This window comes from Sphaerodactylus townsendi, linkage group LG06 (assembly GCF_021028975.2).
Source record: "Sphaerodactylus townsendi isolate TG3544 linkage group LG06, MPM_Stown_v2.3, whole genome shotgun sequence".
NCBI lineage: Eukaryota > Metazoa > Chordata > Lepidosauria > Squamata > Sphaerodactylidae > Sphaerodactylus > Sphaerodactylus townsendi.
In genome coordinates this window covers 7,232,636-7,252,324 of record NC_059430.1, presented here as the reverse complement: position 1 = coordinate 7,252,324, position 19,689 = coordinate 7,232,636, and the positions used below count along the sequence as shown (strand labels likewise).

The following is a 19,689-nucleotide window of genomic DNA, read 5'->3' as shown; positions in this document are numbered from 1 at the left end:
TCTTTGTACGTGATGGGAAAAGATTGTCTCTCTGCTAATAGGAGCATGAACAAAGGGAAGAGGAGGAGAAGAGTTGGATTTATACCCTCCCTTTCTCTCCTGTAAGAAGACTCAAGGTGGCTCACAAGCTCCTTTCTCTTCCTCTTCCCACAACAGACACTTTGAGAGGTAGGCGGGGCTGGGAGAATTCAGAGAGAACTATGACTAGCTAAAGGTCATGCAGCAGGGATATACGAGTGCGGGAACACATCTGGTTCACCAGATAAGCCTCTGCCACTCAGGTGGAGGAGCGGGGAATCAAACCCCGTTCTCCAGATTAGAATCCACCTGCTCTTAACCACTACACCACGCTGTAGGTAGGTGAAGCAGCGTCCATAACTACAGGGAAACCACTGAGGGAGAATGCAGACAATCAACAGCAAATGACTTCTGCTACTGCTTTGCCTCCACAACCCCTCGTTGAGGGAGCCTGAAGTCAGTTGCTACTTTACGGCGCTTTACACCCCGAGGAGAGCAGGCCTAGTCATGGGGTGCCTCGTGGCCACAAATCAGATGCTCAGGTTGGCCACACAGGTGTGCAGGTGAGTCAGCAGCCTTGGGGAAGGAAGGGTGACTTCAAGGTCATCAGACTGGCACGTGCAGGGCTAGGTCCTGGGGGCAAGACAGTGTTATGAGGAAGGCACTACCCAAACAATTCCAGTCCTGGAGATTTCTGACTCTCTTCCTTGTTGAGGTTTGCACCTCTGCTCTGCTCCACCCCGCCCCGCAGGATGAGAGTTACATATTTGTAGGCGTAGGAGCAGCAGTGGCGTAGGAGGTTAAGAGCTTGTGTATCTAATCTGGAGGAACCAGGTTTGATTCCCGGCTCTGCTGCCTGAGCTGTGGAGGCTTATCTGGGGAATTCAGATTAGCCTGGGCACTCCCACACACGCCAGCTGGGTGACCTTGGGCTAGTCACAGCTTCTTGGAGCTCTCTCAGCCCCACCTACCTCACAGGGTGTTTGTTGTGAGGGGGGAAGGGCAAGGAGATTGTCAGCCCCTTTGAGTCTCCTGCAGGAGAGAAAGGGGGGATATAAATCCAAACTCCTCCTCCTCCTCCTCCTCCTCCTCCTCCTCCTCCTCCTCTTCTTCTTCTTCTTCTTCAACCCCTGCAAGGTGTCATGAGCAGTTTTCTGGAGAGGCGGCTAAGAAACAAGATAAAGAGATAAATGTCAGTAACTTATCTACCCGTCTGACCAGTTCTGGAGGATGGGGGGATGGGATGCCTTTGGGGTCACCTAGCAAATGCCGGAGTTCCCTTTCACCCATTCCTTGGCAGGCCTTATCCACCTTATCTGCACAACCACAATAAAACATTTTGAGGCAGGAAATAAAACATTTCCTTCGAGGAGTTCTGCCATGTTTTTGGCCCAAAACATTTTATTTCCAGCCTTGAAATTGTTTCGAATGCGTTCTCGATTTTAGCGATTGTTTTTCTGAAAACGTTTCCAAAACGTTTTCATTTGGCTGAACGGTCTCTTTAAAATGTTTCCCACACCTGTTTATTTTCATTAGAGTTGATGGGGGTGGGTGGGTGATATCTTCGAAGCTTAGAATGCACGGCCTATGAAGAATTGCAGCACAAGCCTTGGAACATCAAAACATCATATCCAGAGAGGTTTTGAAAAATGGAACAAAGCACAAAATGGCAGCCAGGAATCATTTCAAGGGGCGGAGTGCAAACAAACCGGGGGGGGGGTATTTTTACTCTTTTTAAAGTTCTTTTAAAGACTCAAGCATTTCTAACTTGAGGACCGTGACACATAATTCCAGCTCACAGGACGCTCCTCTTAATCAACGGATAGTGAATACCTCCACCTATGACAGTGATGGGGAACCTTTACGAGACCAAGTGTCCAAATTGCAACCCCAAACCCGCTTATTTATCGCAAAGTCTGAAGTTACAGAGGGCTTTGAGAACCTCCCACACAATAATCAAAAGGAGGTTGTGGACAAGACTGGATATCACATTTAAACTTACTCGGTTAATGAGTTCCATCACGATGTGTGCAGATGTGAACAATCCAGTTGCTCCGACTCCAACCTCCTATCACCAGCCATAGATGCGAATGAAACACTAGGATCAAAAACTACCAGACCACGGCCACGCACCCCAGAAAAACCACAACAGCCAGGGCCTTTAATTCCCGAAAATGTACACCCATAAAATCTTAACTTGTCTCTAAGGTGCCATTGGAGTCAAATCAAAGAGCATGCAGGTTTTGATTCTGAGGAACATCAGAGATGCTTGTTTCTGCTGGCGGGACGTTTTCCACGGGGCCAAGTCTGGTCCATGCTCAGCGAGAATCAAAGCTGTTAATGATTACTAAGGCTGGGGGGGGGGGGAATCCCTTCATGGGGTCCACTGACTGGTTACATACTGTCTGGACATCTGACATGTAGCCGTTGAGCAGCTGAGAACAATTAGGCCTCCATTACCCGTTTCTCTCTCTTATTATTGTACATTCCCCCCCCCCCCAGCCAGATGTTTGCCGACGCACACGAGACACAGCAAGACTGGAAACCCAGACAGCGCTTTGAAGAGAGCGTGCCAGTTGCAATTTTGCAGGCAGACAGGATTATGTTTTAAGTCCTGTGCACCGAGGGCGCTGGGAAATGGGAGAGATTCGGTCTGCTTGTTTCTGACAGGTCCTGAGATTCTTGTTCTAGCACCGTACGCGTCTTGAGAACGTTTTCAGGAGCAGCAGGCACAACTCAAGAGGGACTTGGTCGTTGGGTTCAGTTAAAATAGGAGCTGCCCCCTGAAAATATTGCTCGACGTGAAATTCAGAGAGAATTTGTGGATTCCAAGAAACGTACATGCAGCGGTGGGCCAGACCGGTAGTCTACCCAGGCCAACATCCTAACTCAAACAGCGGCCAACCAGATATCCCCAAAACACCTGCAAGCGATCCCCACCTTAAGAACATAAGAACAAGCCAGCTGGATCAGACCAGAGTCCATCTAGTCCAGCTCTCTGCTACTCGCAGTGGCCCACCAGGTGCCTTTGGGAGCTGACGTGCAGGAGGTGAAAGCAATGGCCTTCTGCTGCTGCTGCTCCCGAGCACCTGGTCTGCTAAGGCATTTGCAATCTCAGATCAAGGAGGATCAAGATTGGGAGCCATAGATCGACTTCTCCTCCATAAATCTGTCCAAGCCCTTTTTAAAGCTATCCAGGTGAGTGGCCATCACCACCTCCTGCGGCAGCATATTCCAAACACCAATCACACGTTGCGTGAAGAAGTGTTTCCTTTTATTAGTCCTAATCCCCCACCCCCCAGCATTTTCAATGGATGCCCCCTGGTTCTAGTATTGTGAGAATTAAAACATTCGGGTGATTTTGGGCTAGTCACTGTCCTTTTTCTATCTCTGATGGCTCAGGGCTGTTTTAAGGATAAGCCAGGATGAAGAAGTACGGAAGCCTGCCGAAGAAACACAAGAGGTTCCTCCAGGGCAGGGGGAGGGAACCTGCGGCTCTCCAGATGTTCAGGAACTACAATTCCCATCAGCCTCTGTCAGCATGGCCAATTGGCCATGCTGGTAGGGGCTGATGGGAATTGTAGTTCCTGAACATCTGGAGAGCCGCAGGTTCCCTACCCCTGCTCCAGGGAAACTCCACATTTGGAGAAAAGGCCAAGAATACCTTTGATGGAAGCTACAGAATTCACAACAGGGTCTCTCCTACCCGTGGAGGATGAGCCGTGGCTTGGTGTTGGAACCTCATGCTGAAGTTTCCCGGTTTCTTTACTTCCCTTCGTTTACAGACCACCTTTGTCCTCAAAAATGATTTGGCGGTGAAATGTGGTGTCAAGTTATAGCCGAATTAGGGTGACTGTGTAGGGCAAGAAACATTAAGAACATAAGAACAAGCCTGCTGGATCAGACCAGAGTCCATCTAGTCCAGCTCTCTGCTACTCGCAGTGGCCCACCAGGTGCCTTTGGGAGCTCACGTGCAGGTGAAAGCAATGGCCTTCTGCTGCTGTTGCTCCTGAGCACCTGGTCTGCTGAGGCTTTTGCCATCTCAGATCAAGGAGGATCAAGATTGGGAGCAATAGATCGACTTCTCCTCCATCAATCTGCTCAAGCCCCTTTTAAAGCTAAAAGTGGTATGATCAAGACTGTGTTTATGGGATGGTTTGCTATTGCCTTCCCCAGTCGTCTATATTTTATCCCTTCCTGAAGGATGGAAGGCCGAGTCAACCTTGTGACGGCTACCTGAAGCAGACTTCTATCAGGACCGAACGCAGGTGGCAGCAGAGTTTTGACTGCAGTATTGCAGTACTCAATGCCAAGTGACTTATGATGCACTTATGCCTCGTTCGGACATACATGCTTGCGTCCACCCCCTCTGTGTAGTTCTTTGCTATTACTGGTAGGGAGATAAGAGGAGTTGTGTTGTAATGTAGACGATCTGCTTTGAAGTCAAGTCACCGGTTAAGTAAAGCTCACGGGGACGGCTCAAATCCAACGGGCTCATTCTGACGAGAAGCATCCTTCCCAACCAACAATGACAACCCCAAACTGTAATGTATTGTATGGTTTTAAGAGTCTGCAGCTGTTGCACTGTAATTGGTAATTAGTAAGTGTGTTATATTGAGCACAGCTGCAGAGTGATTTTAAGCTATGTGTGAGTAGCAGCTATGGAATAAAGTACTATGTTTTGTTCCTCCGACTCCTGTTTTCTTGAGACATTACGACAATTGGCGACAACAATAAACTTATGACGAGTCTAGCAAGTTTCGTGAAGCAAGGCCTGTGAGTAAATTATGGCCTTTCAAGGGCTAAAGCTGGAACAGTTTAATTCCGGGAGTTTCCCTTTGAAGTGGCAGAGTTATGAGAGCCCGATTGGAATTTTTTATCTTCTGGCAAATGGCATAACAGACCCAGAAAGGAAAAAGAGCCAAAAGTCGTTTGCAGAGCCTCTGTGGTGAGAGGGGTGTTTGACCTCGCCTCATGCATTGATAGCGCCAAGAGACTTATCAGCAACACCGCTTTGTAGAAATACTGACTGCATTAAGGAACCATTTCATTCCCCTAAACCGTCCAGAAATAGCCAGCACGGGAGTGTTTTTTATAAACGTGACTCAGGAGGGGACTAAAGAGAAAGCATTGCAGATTATGTTGCGCAGTCTCTACCATGCCATGGCCATAACAACAATGTAATTTCTCCCAAATTTGGAAGAAATGTTAAGGGATCGTCTGGTCTGTGGCCCTGGAGAGAGGCACCATTGCAAAAAAAGTTGCTGCTGGCAAAGACAGGACTTGACTTTTCAAACGGCATACCAAGAAGCCTTTGAATTTTGAACTTGCTGCAGCCTCTCACTCGGGAGGTGCGACAAGCCAGGAGCCCACTATGAGATTGCAAAACAGCTGGCTAAGTGGGACTGTAGACCTCGGTAATGGTGAAATTCAGAGACTGCAGCATGGTGCAATGAAGATGGGAAGACCACCACAACAGAGGGGGAGGATGTTAACAGAGAAATGTATGAGTTGTGGTGGGCCCCATGAGAGAGAAAGGTGTAAATTCTAAAAAAAAAAAGAGGCACAATGTTTCTGTTGTAAACATTGGGGGCATATTGGGAGAGGGTGCAGAGAAAAAAGGCATCAGGGGACCAAGAAGACATGTTCCCCGGGCTCATCTTGCTACATTGACTCTGTGGATGCACCTTTGCTGTCCCATGTATGTAGCCTGGCTTGACTGGCCAACCCCCACATGAGCAGTGTGATGGTGTTTTACGCGAAGCTGATGTAATTAACCACGTGCAACCCGAGATTCAGCGTAAGTTGTCGGTGACTGTGAAGATCCAGGATTCTGGGTCAGCATTCTCCATCGTTTCATGGGACACTTATAAAACATTTTGCCCACAGGGTGATTTGGACATTCAATCTTGTGACTTACCACTTACGGATTATCAAGGACATAGGGTACCTGTGGTTGGCATGTGTAAATGTCCATGTAAAATATCATATGTTTGATGGGTGTTTGAAATTGTTAATAGTGGAAGGAAGGCGGACGAGCCTCTTGGGGTTGGACTGGTTTGGGAGGTTGGGAATTGCAATTACTGGAATTCATGAGGTTAGCAAGTTAACATGGGAGGTGCTAGTGGAAGAATTTAAGAGTGTGTTTGCTGAGGGACTGGGGCAGTATAAGGGTCCATCTATATCATTGTATCTTGATCCTTCAGTCACCCCACCCCCAATACGTCTAAAATCACGCCGTATTCCATTTGCTGCTCCTAAAGTGGATGCAGAACTAGATCGGTTATTGTGAACAGGGAATAATATTGGTAGCCAGTGGTAAAATGCAAAGTGGGAAACTCAATTGTAATGACCCCCTGAAGGCCAATGGGGATGAAAATGCGCATTTGTGCTGATTATAAGTGCACAATTAACAGGCATTGCAGAAACATCTGTACCCAGTGCCAGTTGTCAGTCAGTTGTTAGGCCAACATTGGCAGGGGGAAAGAGTTTTTGCAAAATTAGATTCCTAAGCGCAGGGCATACCAAGCAGCATGGAAGTTGGATGATGCCACTGCAGAAGCTCCCAGACTATGAAGGCTGTTGATGACTCACAGGGGCATTCAGAGTAAAGCGGCTGCAATTTTGGAGTGAAGTGAATTAGCCAGCTCCTGGGATATTCCAGAGTTTGATGGAAGAAATATTAAGAAATCTTGCCGGGAGTCATACGTATTTTGATGATGTCTTGATAGTGGGTGCAACTGAGGGAGGAACTGATGACCACAGCTGCAATGAAAGTACTGCAGTGCTTCTCAGATGTAGGGTTGCCAGTGTCCAAAGCGTGAAAAATGTGTGTTTGGAGTAAGCGCAAGTATGAGTTTCTTTGGGATACATGGTAGATGCAAAGGGGAATCCACCCGACATCAGCAAAGGTGAGGGCCATCCAGGATGCACCCTCCCAGCACCACAGTCAAAAGGCAAGAGCTACTGAGCATTTTTGGGATTAAAGCCTAAATTTTTTACTCATTCATTCTTAAAGCATAAGGCCACAGTGGTAGAAACCCACTGCACCGTTTATTAGATAAAAGCGAGGCAGTGTACGGCAGGACAAAGTCAGCATGAGAAGGCATTCCGAGATGTCAAAAGATTGTTGGTCATCAGAAAGTGTATTGGTTCATTTTGTTGATGAGGAAGCCATTGATTTTGACGTCATGATGCCTCCCCGTGTGGAGTTGGAGCAGTGTTGAGCCATCAATTGGAGGATGATGCGCGGAAGCTCCACTATGTGATGTATTCTAGGACGTTGGTCTGCAACGGAGGAAAAGTAATTATGCGCAAATAGATAAGGAGAGCATTAGCAATAGTGGCTGGGGTTAAGAAGTTTCATTGATTACGTGGTATGGGCTGCACCATTTGTGATTGTTACGGAAGACCATAAGCTGCTGTTGGGATTATTTTCCTCAGAGCGCCAGACACCACAGATATTGTCCCTAGAATGCTGCGGTGGGCAATGTTTCTGAATGTCATATGATTATGGTCTTGCAGCTTTACCAGTCGGGAAAGAAAATTGGGCATGTATAGGATCGCGGTGAGTCGCTTTGCCAAGTGCACAAAAGGGAGGAGGAAGATCACTCCCCGCACTTTTAGGAGGCTTTGATGTTGGAATCATTATCAGAGCCTCCAGTGCAAGCGCAGAAATAGCAGAGAGGTCAGCTAAGGACTCCAGTGCTTGCCCGAAGTCTTGAATTGAGCATGGAAAGGGTTGGCCATTGCGTTAGAAGTTATGAAAAATTTAGACCATTTGGAATGAGGCAGCACGAGATATCCGTCCACAAGGGTGCTTACTGTGGGGAAATAGAGTAGTAGGTGATCCAGCAACTTTTAAGGATTAGGGGTGCTGGAGGCCTTGCATGTAGGGGCACCCTAGAATAGTGAGAATGAAGGCATTGGCCCGTGAAGTTGGCGTGTGGTGGCCAAAAGATGGATAGGTAGCGAAATAAGAAGAATGGGTGGCCAGGTGCAGGGAGTGTCAGATAACGCAGGCCTGCCCTTCCCACCTCAGGCCCCTACCTATCAATGGGAAGTCCACAAAAAGACCGTGGTCAAGGGTACACGTATTGATTTTGCAGGGCGCTTTCCTTCCAGGGCCAGGTGTTTCTCATTGTAGTGGATTCATATTCCCAAATGGCTAGGAAGTAGTGTTTTCCAGTAATGTCAATGACATCACAAACAGTAATTAGGGCACTGGGCGTAGGTTATTACTGGTAAAACCCCATGGCCTCCCGGATAATGCGGTGGTATCCGGATAATGGGACAGCGTTTGTATCTAAGGAGTTTACTGAGTATTCCTGGCTAATGGTGTTATTCGCCAGAGTGACTTCGCCCACTTCTCATCCGCTACGAATGGGCAGGCAGAAAGGATGGATGCGATAACAACAAGGCTGATTACGCATTGCGCGCGTAATAGTAGAGGGGATTGGCACCGTCGTGGTTGGCTACCGAATTTTTTTGTTAACACAGCACATAAACACCCGCGGCACAGCCACCGGGAGGAGTCCTGCATGGGGAGTTGCTAATGAATCGGAAACTTTACGACGTTGCTGGACCTAATGCATCCCGATTCCAGTTGATGATCGACGCCCTAAAAGAAGCACTAAGTGTTGGAAAGCACCCTCGGACATTTGATAGGCTTTATGACACGGTGTATGGTCCGAAATTATGGAGCACGGAATCCGTGTTGGGTCCCAAAGCAGTTGTGAAGGCAGCCAACAGGGCCCTTGTCTTATAGGGTGGAAACTGAAGAAGGGCAGGTGGATCCCGGCAGGAACATGTTGACCAAGTAAGGAAGAGAGTGCCAGGTCCAACAGGGTAGATCAGGGAACCCCAGGTCCTTGAGGAATCTAGAGGCGTTAAGGGGGCAGGAATTGGAGCCTGCAGGATGAGTGAAGCAGTAACAGTCCAATTGTCCAGGTGCCGAGGAACCTGGGGCTGTTAAGGGCGCAGGACGGAGATGCAGTGGATAAGGAAACAGCAAAGGGTCCAATTGTTTTGCAGAACCAGGAACAAACACAGACTCAGGAGCCAGAAGCGGGAGCTGAGGAGCGATACGCAGCGGTTAAGAGAATCCCACCAGATTATTACAGGAGTTAGGGGGAAGGGGTGTAATGTATTGTATGGTTTTAAGAGTCTGCAGCTGTTGCACTGTAATTGGTAATTAGTAAGTGTGTTATATTGAGCACAGCTGCAGAGTGATTTTAAGCTATGTGTGAGTAGCAGCTATGGAATAAAGTACTATGTTTTGTTCCTCCGACTCCTGTTTCTTGAGACATGACACAAACTGTACAAAACGAGGACCGATTCTTGGGCAGAGACGTTCGCTGTGTTTGAACCATACCGATGTTATATTCTGTGGGGGTCTCACTCAGGAGAACTGAACGCCAAACGCACCCCCCCCCCCCCGGTCTCCGCAGTAAGAAAACAACCTGAGAACTTTTGCCAAAAGAGTTTAATTGTACTCCGGTACCGACGCTGTACAGACATTTACAGAGCACCACGTTGCTTTGGTTGCTTATTTACATTTGCTTCCGGAACTGCATTGCCGGGACCATTTCTGGGTTGCGCTTGAGGGTGGTGTGATTGGGTGCTCATGTTATTAGAACCGCACAGGCCTGCTCGCTGCTAATTTGCAAAATAACTGAAGGAAAGGGCCCTCCCCTAAACTCTGGGCCCCCTCCCAAAAACTTCCAAGTACACAGACCTTATCATTTCCTTTTCCCTGCTGCTCTGCTGATACCTCTTCCCAACCTTCTTACAACATACCCTGAGCTTTTCTCCTTGGCATAGGTCATTTCACGACCTTACTGAACGACCTCATCCTTTCCCACTCTTCATGGTCTACTTTTCCCTTTGCTCGACTCTTCTGCTACATTCCTAAACCTTTCTGGGCTGTCTACTGCGGTTCCCTTTCGGAACAAACGGCTCTAGAACAGGCCTGCTGCGTCCATCCCAAAATGCTACAAACAATCCAGCCCACCTGTTAAAATGGTCTCTTCCTGATCAGAGCGGTTCTCCGGGGCCTTTAAACAGAAAGGGGGTTGCAACGCTGCCCGCCCCCACCCCCCACCCCCTCCGGGCAGGTCTAGACCTACTTTAATGGTACAGCCACTCTAGCCCAGTTGGAAGGTGGGAACTCGGCTCTACCGTTTCCGACTGGCTCATGAGTATTATGGCTTTTTTCACATGGTAAAAGTTTGGAACTGGCTTTGAAATATACATGACAAACTTAAACACACCATCAAGTACTTAAAAAGAAGGGGGGGGGGAGAGAACCCAAACTGAGAAATACACTGACAAAGTACAAAAAGAAATCTCCACGAACTTAATTCAAATAATAATAATAATAACGGTAATAAAAAAAAAGATTGAATTCCAGGCAGGTAGTGTCAATTCACAGAAGGAATGTACAACAAAACAATAAAAAGGGAGACAGGAAATTCCAGTCAGCAGAACAGAGAATCTGTTCAAACACAGGAGTCTTTGCTTAAGGAATACAAACTGCGGGATCTAGGCCATTTCCTCTAGAGTAGTCACATTGGCTTTCACTCGACTGCTCCAGATCTGGTGGACTGTTGTATCCATTAGAGCTGCGCTATCTCATACTGGAAGCAACACAACACTCCAGAATACTCCAATTTTAAATTCCCATCATTTTGCAAAGCTGATCGGGTGGGTGGGGGCCGGCCGGCCGCCAGATGTTTAAGGAGGATGTTTCCTTTGTACTACAAAGCACAAAAAATGTGGACATCTTACAGAATCGTCCCGTGAGCACTGTGGCCTGTTCCAAAATGCTGCCCCCCCCCCCCCCACACACACACACAAAATAACACTTTTGAGAACTTTGGAGTCTTTGACTGCCCATGGAACAAAAAATCACAATCCTTATTTTTTTTTAATCAGACTCAGACTCCAGTTGAACAACGGTTGCTGAGAACCAGTAGCTGCCATACAAGGAAAAAACAACAACACATACCCTCACACAGAAAACCCCACCCCCCCCAAAAAAGGTATTTTCAGAAGAGCAATCCCTGCCCTTCTCGCATGACAGGAAAGAAAATGTACACTTTCTTATTTATAAATAAACAGTGGAGAAAAGGCCTTCAGAGAAGGAGGCAGCGGCGGCTTCTTCACACCAGAGTCTCTTTCCGTTTGCAGCTCAGCCGGGCCTTCTCCCTCGTCCGGCGGAGCCCCGAGTGTATCCGGAAGCTTCTGGCGGCCTTGGGCTCCTCGCTCGTGTCCGTCCCAGAGCCACACTCGGAGCTGTTCTCGTCCAGCTCCATGTGGCAGAGGGTGGATTGCCGCCGCTGGATTTTGGCGCTGGACACCGAGGGGTTGTTCTCTTCCGCCTCCTCGCTGAGCTTGGGCAGGTCCTTCAGCTCCGGGGTCCCGACGGGTGGCTGGTAGGGCGCGACGGCCGAGCGGATGCAGTTGAACCACTGCTGCTTGTGGAAGATGTCATTGGCCTGGAGCGTGTGCGACTGGCCCGGGGAGGGGTCTCTGGAGCGGACGCGGAAGATGTTCTTGGCTAGGAAGAAGAAGAAGAAGAGTTTGGATTTATAGCCCCCCTTTCTCTCCTGCAGGAGACTCAAAGGGGCTGACAATCTCCTTGCCCTTCCCCCCTCACAACAAACACCCTGTGAGGTAGGCGGGGCTGAGAGAGCTCCGAGAAGCTGTGACTAGCCCAAGGTCACCCAGCTGGCGTGTGTGGGAGTGCCCAGGCTAATCTGAATTCCCCAGATAAGCCTCCACAGCTCAGGCAGCCGAATCAACCCCGGTTCCTCCAGATTAGATACACAAGCTCTTAACCTCCTACGCCACTACTGGAGGAGGAAACAGGACGTGAGCGGGAGGGGTCGGCTCTCAAAACTATCGATCTCTTTATATGTATATTGTTGTTTACATTGTAAGGCAGCTTGAACTCGTCAGGTAGGATGGGGGCTCACAAATGTTTCAAATAAACCAGCCGTGGCTTTGGGTCTCCTGAAGAAATATATATGAACGCATGAAGGTGCCTTTATAGTGAAGAGGGCCACCAGTCCATCAGGGTTTGTACTGGCTACTCCAGGGGTCTGCAACTTGCAGCTCTCCAGATGTTCATGAACTACAATTCCCATCAGCCCCTGCCAATTCCCATCAGCCCCTGCCAGCATGGCCAATAGGCCATGATGGCAGGGGCTGATGGGATTTGTAGTCCACGAATATCTGGAGAGCTGCAGGTTGCAGACCCCTGGTCTACTCGGATTGGCAGCAACTCTCCAAGGTCTTCTCTCCCGCACTGCCCTGCGGATCAGCCCAGTGGCCCATCTAGTCCAAGGTCCCATCTTACACAGTGGCCAACCAGTTCCTCTGAAGGGCCAACAACAGGACACACAGGTCATAAGAACACCAGCCCTGCTGGATCAGACCAGTGAGGACCCATCTAGTGCAGCACCCTGCCTCACACAGCGGCCAGTCAGTTCCTCTGGGGGTCCAACGACAGGGCACAGAGGCCAAAGCTTCATGAGAACATCACAAGAACCCTGCTGGATCAGACCAGTCGTCCATCTAGTGCAGCATCCTGCCTCACACAGTGGCCTGCCAGTTCCTCTGCACGTCTAACAACAGGACACAGAGGTCAAGGCCTCTATACGAGCCTTGCTGAATCAGATTTGTGGACCAGCTAATCCAGCATCTGAAGAACATAAGAGCAGCCCTGCTGGATCAGACCGGCGAAGGTCCATCTAGTCTAGCATCCAGTATCTCACAGTGGCCAACCAGTTCTCTCTGGAGGTTTAACAACAGGGCATAGAGGCTGAGGGCTACAGCTGTGATCTACAATGCCAAACTAGATTCGGACAGGCAGAAACCTCTTCTAAAATATGAAATTTCCAGTTGTCCATTCAACTCATTTGTTTTTAGCTATGTCTCAGACAAGGAGATTCCGCGACTTGCTAAGCCTTAATCCATCTGACACTCTGCAATCCGGGAAAAGAGGGGGCAGAGATACAGCTCTTGGGGTGAGAGATGCATAGATTTCAGGCTTTGGCTACTGAAGCAGGTGGGGAAAGAAGAGGAGGAGGAGGAGGAGGAGGAGGAGTTTGGATTTATGTCCCCCCTTTCTCTCCTGATGGAGACTCAAAGGGGCTTACAATCTCCTTGCCCTTCCCCCCTCACAACAAACACCCTGTGAGGTAGGTGGGGCTGAGAGAGCTCCGTAGAGCTGTGACTAGCCTAAAGTCACCCAGAAGAGGCATGGATGCGCGCCTTACCTTTATCGGAATTGCCAAATGCACCCCGGAAGGATCCCCCCATCTTCACGTCGCCGTCTTGCAAATCCTCCAGAACCAGGTCCTGAACAGGTATCGGCTGGCGGTACACTTGATAAGAATGCCGCTCGTTGCGCGTGACGGGCCGAGCCAGAACCAGGATATCTTGGAAGAGGAAGACGTAGAGCTTCTAAGGGAGAGAGGAAGATTCGGGTGAGCACCTGGCTCCGTGCCTTTAGCCAACAGACAGATCACCTGCCACTGGGATCAGCACTCCCAATAACGGGACTCGCAATATGGGAATAACAGGGCGCCTGCTCTGCCTTGCACAGACCCCATAGCCCAGGGATGGAGAACCTTTTCGAGACCGAGTGCCCAAACTGCAACCCAAAACCCACTTATGTGTCGCAAAGTGCCAACATGACAATTAAACTTGAATACTGAGGTTTTAGTTTAGAAAAAATGGTTGGCTCTGAGGCATGCGTTGCTTGGGAGTAAGCTTAGTGGTAGAAGGTGGCTTTGCTTTGAAGCAACCGTGCGACTCTTCCAACGGGTGAATCACAACCCTAGGAGGGTTTACTCAGAAGCAAGCCCCATTGCCAGCAACTGAGCTTACTCCCAGGTAAAGGATCGCACTTTAGTTCTTTGCATGAAAATCAGTGGGGTTTAACAGCGCTTAACAGGGTTACCTACACTGCTTCCCCAAAACTAGGTCTTAGGTTTAATGCTAATAATCGAGCCCAGCTTCCCAGGCCAGCCTAGATGTGTGTGTGTGTGTGTGTGTGTTTCCCCCCCCCCATATGATGAACTCTGTGCGTGCCCACAGAGAGGGCTCTGAGTGCCACCTCTGGCACCCATGCCATAGGTTCGCCATCTCTGCCATAGCCCACGGCAGCCTTTCTGGATAGGAGGGTCTCACACAAGAGGGCTGGAGATATCCCCACCCAAGACCCTGCAACACTGTTACGACAGAGGGCAGACAATGAAACAAACAGGAACACAAGTGCTACCATCTGGCAGCTGTAATCATGGCATCATTCCTGTGAGCAGTTTCCATATTCAGGTAACAACGAAAACAACACTACGCAATGCGAAAGACAGACCGCACTTCCTTATAGAGCCCTCTGCACTAGTGCTAAGAGCACACAATGAAGAAGAGTTTGGATTTATAGCCCACCTTTCTCTCCTGTAAGGAGATTCAAGGTGGCTTGCAAGCTCCTTTCCCCTCCTCTCCCCACAACAGACACCTTGGGAGGTCGGTAGGTGGGGCTGAGAGAGTTCTGAGAGAACTGTGACTAGCCCAAGGACGCCAAGCGGGAATGTAGGAGTGCGGAAACACATGTGGTTCAACAGATAAGCCTCTGCCACTCAGGCGGAGGGGTGGGGAATCAAATCCGGTTCTCCAGATTAAAATCACCTGCTCTTAACCACTACACCACGCTGGTTTCATATGTGACTTTTGGGCTGAGCCTCCCCAGGTATCAATATGCCTCTTGTGCTACTGACAGGAGGCTAAAAATAAACACCTCCTTGTGACTTCTGATAGGGAGGAAAGCTCCTTTCTGAGCTTTGGGATTCTGGCACGGCACAGTGGGCACGGACACAGAACGGCGGCGGCAGGAGGCAGAGCCAGCCAGAGAACGGCTCACCTTCGCTTGCACAACAGATATCCTTGTGTTGTGGCGGCAGCTGCAGCGAAGCGCCATTTAAAAAGAGCCAGTGTGGTGTAGTAGCGAAGAGCAGGTGCACTCTAATCTGGAGAACCGGGTTTGATTCCCCGCTCTGCCACTTGAGGTGTGGAAACTTATCTGGGGAACCAGATTAGCTTGTGCACTCCCAACACATGCCAGCTGGGTGACCTTGAGCTAGTCACAGTTCTTCGGAGCTCTCTCAGCCCCACCCACTTCACAAGGTGTTTGTTTGGGGGGGAGGGAAAGGAGACTAAGTCCCTTTGAGTCTCCTTACAGGAGAGAAAGGGGGGATATAAATCCAAACTCTTCTTCTTCTTCGAAAAGTCTGCACAGCCAATCAGGAGGTTTGCTGGGCAAAAGCACCACCTGGCCCTAACCACTTGGTGGGGGCCAGGAAAGGGGTTGGCAGAGGTAATGGCCCCCGGGGGCACCAGCTGGGAGACCTCTGTGCCTGGCGAGGCAGGACTGTTGCCACTCCTATGGGACGTTTTCTATCACCAGGTAAGCTCAAGGGATTGTCTTGGCGCCAAATGAGACAAGATTATGCCGACGCTGTGACCGGACGTCTTCCGATGGGGGAAAAGGCCACCCCACCCCCCGCGCCCCCTTTCGGGTTCCAGCTTCTATTTTTTGAGCAGCCGCACCAGCCACGCCTTTAAATCCGGCTGAGTTGAGACTTTAAAAAAACTGCCGACGGCTCGCTTCAGCTCAAGGGCTTGCGTGTCTGGAAGACTTCAGGGCCGCCTTACATCACTGGGAACGCTCAGGAAATGCTTTTCAAGCAACCGTGAAACACATGTCAGGCTCGCTGCGGTAATTCCACGCTCGTTATTTCACAACCCTCCGAAAGACTGGACGGACGCCAGCCCGGCTTTTAGTCTCGGAGGGCTGTCTGGTCTGGGGCTTTCTTAACGGGTTATTTCAAATCCCAGGGCCAAACCTGGCGCCAAAAGGCTGCGGAGGAAAAAAAAAGGAACTCTGATTCAGAGCTTTCCCTTTAACAAAAAAGGAACTCAGCCTTCGGGTCTGGTCCTTGCTCTTCACCAAGAACACGTGTCAGAGTGAAGTCTATAAAATGATGCATGGGGTAGAAAATGTGGACAGAGAGAAATGTTTCTCTCTTTCTCACAATACTAGAACCAGGGGGCATCCATTGAAAATGCTGGGGGGAAGAATTAGGACTAATAAAAGGAAACACTTCTTCAAGCAACGTGTGATTGGTGTTTGGAATATGCTGCCACAGGAGGTGGTGATGGCCACTCACCTGGATAGCTTTAAAAAGGGTTTGGACAGATTTATGGAGGAGAAGTCGATCTATGGCTCCCAATCTTGATCCTCTTTGATCTCAAATTGCAAATGCCTTAACAGACCAGGTGCTCAGGAGCAGCAGCCGCAGAAGGCCATTGCTTTCACCTCCTGCATGTGAGCTCCCAAAGGCACCTGGTGGGCCACTGCGAGTAGCAGAGAGCTGGACTAGATGGACTCTGGTCTGATCCAGCTGGCTTGTTCTTATGTTCTTAGAGTGCATTCTTGAACATTTCAGCCTGCGATTGGCTGGGGTGCTCTCCTACCTGGGGTGCTAGGTTCCTTCCCCCCAGCAACTGGATGTGGGGGGAATTTACTGGTAACAAGGGGCCCCTCCACACAGGTAAATAAGCATGGGTGTAGGATGGTTAAAACTTGGGGGGGGGGGGGGAACAGGCTTCACACAGATCTCGCCCCTAAAATGAGTCTGCCATTTATTATTTCCTCCAAACTGGATTTTTTGAGAATCACGCTATTCGCGAGCCTTTTCAAAAATCTCGGGTTGCAGCCGCTTGCGAGCGAATGGCCGGGCAGGAGGCGTTTTATTTGCCTCCGTTTTTCTTTTTAAAATATTTCGCGGCATAAATCTGCGTAGCAACGCAGGTGCAGATGGCTGTATCGTGAGGCATCGGCATGGCCGTGGGGTTTCATTTGTGCATGCCTGCGTAGCTACCCATGGGCGGGAAGTAAATTAAAGGAGATGTGTCTCCATGTGAAGGTGCGACAGCAACCAGGATTGTTTCCGTGGGCAATTGCTGCCTGCACGGATGCACGTGAACGCAAAAACAGGAAAACGGGTTATTTTATCCCAACTGCAACCCGTTATACGTTTGCTGTGCGGAAAGGGCCAAGGGCAGGCCTAGCCTGGCATAGCCAGCTACGTGGCGATGCCTCTTCTGGCGTACACCAGGCGTAACGCCAATGGGCAGCTGATTGGCAGCAGGGCCAGGGAATCCTCACCCCCAATGCGGGGCAGGGAACCCTCAATTCCTAACCCCATAGCAATTGCTGGCTTTAACGGGGCATAAGAACATAAGAGCAAGCCAGCTGGATCAGACCAGAGTCCATCTAGTCCAGCTCTCTGCTACTCGCAGTGGCCCACCAGGTGCCTTTGGGAGCTCACAGGCAGGAGGTGAAAGCAATGGCCTTCTGCGGCTGCTGCTCCCGAGCACCTGGTCTGCTAAGGCATTTGCAATCTGAGATCAAGGAGGATCAAGATTGGTAGCCATACATCAACCTCTCCTTCGTAAATCTGTCCAAACCCTTTTTAAAGCTATCCAGGTTAGTGGCCATCACCACCTCCTGTGGCAGCATATTCCAAACACCAATCACACGTTGCGTGAAGAAGTGTTTCCTTTTATTAGTCCTAATTCTTCCCCCCAGCATTTTCAATGAATGCCCCCTGGTTCTAGTATTGTGAGAAAGAGAGAAAAATTCCTCTCTGTCCATATTTTCTACCCCATGCATAATTTTATAGACTTCAATCCTATCCCCCCTCAGATGTCTCCTCTCCAAACTAAAGAGTCCCAAACGCTGCAGCCTCTCCTCATAAGGAAGGCGCTCTAGTCCCTCAATCATCCTCATTGCGCTTCTCTGCACTTTTTCTATCTCTTCTATATCCTTTTTGAGATGTGGCGACCAGAACTGAACACAGTACTCCAAGTGCGGTCGCACCACTGCTTTATATAAGGGCATGACAATCTTTGCAGTTTTATTATCAACTCCTTTCCTAATGATCCCCAGCATAGAGTTTGCCTTTTTCACAGCTGCCATGCATTGAGTTGACATTCCCATGGAACTATCAACTAAGACGCCCGATTCATGATTCATGCCACCCCCTCTGTCGCTTAGTAAGAAAGACTTACGTGGCCATTCTTGTTCTTCAGTTCTCCGTGGCACAGGAGCACCTTGCTGGCTTCGATCCGTGGGTCCTTCTGCTTCTCGTCGAGGTATTCCAGTTTATCGACGTAGTACTGGCACTCCGATTCCCCTTTCTTCAAGTTGATGTCGGACAGGACTCCTTGGATTATGGAGATCTACAAGCAATGGATCGGCCGATCAGAGGTGCTGGAAGATCAATCTACTTGCCTCACTAGTTTTGGATGCTGAAACCAGTGTGCGATCCCAGATCCCAATGCAGGCAGAGGAAAAGAGCACTACTCGACTGAATGGAACATTTTTTAAAAGTTTTCAGAGGTCTCGTTGCTGTAGAGCAGTGGTTCCCAATCTGTTTCCCCGAAAATAAGACAGTGTCTTATATTAATTTTTGCTCTCAAAGATGCGCTATGTCTTATTTTCAGGGGATGTCTTATTTTTCTGTGTTCTGTTCGTCGGGCATGCTTCCAAACAAAAACTTTGGCAAGACGTACTTTCGGGGGATGCCTTATATTTCGCACTTCAGCAAAACCTCTACTACGTCTTATTTTCAGGGGATGTCTTATATTCAGGGAAACAGGGTACACACCACAGCGTTTTGGGGTACATGGGGGAAAAATCATATAATGGGTTTGCTAATATGGGGGTAAAAATGTTAGGGAAATGGGTTACCAAGGGGTATGTGAATGAAAAAGGCTGGGAACTGCTGCTATAGAGCGAGCATGTTGTGGTAGATAAAATGATAGCCTAGGTCTGGGATTTGGGAAGCCTGGGTTCGAATTCCCACTCTGCCATCCAAGCTGGCTGGGTGACCTTGGGCCAGTCACAGATTTTCAGCCTGACCACTCATAGACCTCTGCTCCATAAATCTATCTAATCCCCCTCTAAAGCTATCTGCCTCTGTGGCAGTGGTTCTCAACCTTCCTAATGCCGCAACCCTTTAATACAGCTCCTCATGTTGTGGTGACCCCCAACCCTAACATTTATCCATTTTGCAGATGGAGAACACTGATGCAGAGAGTCCTAGGCGACCCCTGTGAAAGGGTCGTTCGACCCCCAAAGGGGTCCCGACCCCCAGGTTGAGAACCACTGCTCTACGGTCACTGCTACATTCCCAGTGCTATAGAATAGCCCTGCTGGGCGGGAGATGCTTCCAACTGCAGCCTGCCCATTTCAACCATGGATCAAATTAACGAGCCACTATTGAGATCTGCTGTTGATCTTCGCGGGGATCATCATCATCATCATCATCATCATCATCATCATCATCATCATCATCATCATCATCATCTAAATTTATAGGCCGCCTCATCCCCGAAGGGCTCGAGGCGGCTCACAACACAGCTGTTTCCAACAGCAAATTGATACAGCATAAAATTTAACTCATTAAAATTCAGCAGCAATTAATAACAATAATAAATAAACCAAGGTGGCACTGACAGGCAGCTTTGATTTCAGTTTCAACAGGGAGCGGTGGAACGCGGCCGGCCCCTCCAAAAGCCCGGTGGAATAGCTCTGTC

At 49.2% G+C, this 19,689-nt stretch overlaps 1 protein-coding gene across 2 annotated transcripts in view; it reads right to left on the bottom strand.

Annotated features, from left to right (window-relative positions):
* Positions 1–9,484: 9,484 nt before the first annotated feature.
* Positions 9,485–19,689, bottom strand: part of NET1 (neuroepithelial cell transforming 1) — a 121,005-nt gene continuing 110,800 nt past the window's right edge. For both annotated transcript variants that reach the window (XM_048500614.1, XM_048500615.1), the window contains 3 exons: positions 18,160–18,330; positions 13,302–13,488; positions 9,485–11,578 (listed from right to left, as the gene is read on the bottom strand). In XM_048500614.1, the coding sequence (XP_048356571.1) occupies positions 11,181–11,578; positions 13,302–13,488; positions 18,160–18,330 (756 nt within the window). In that variant the 3' untranslated portion in view covers positions 9,485–11,180. The remainder of the gene's footprint in view (positions 11,579–13,301; positions 13,489–18,159; positions 18,331–19,689) is intronic.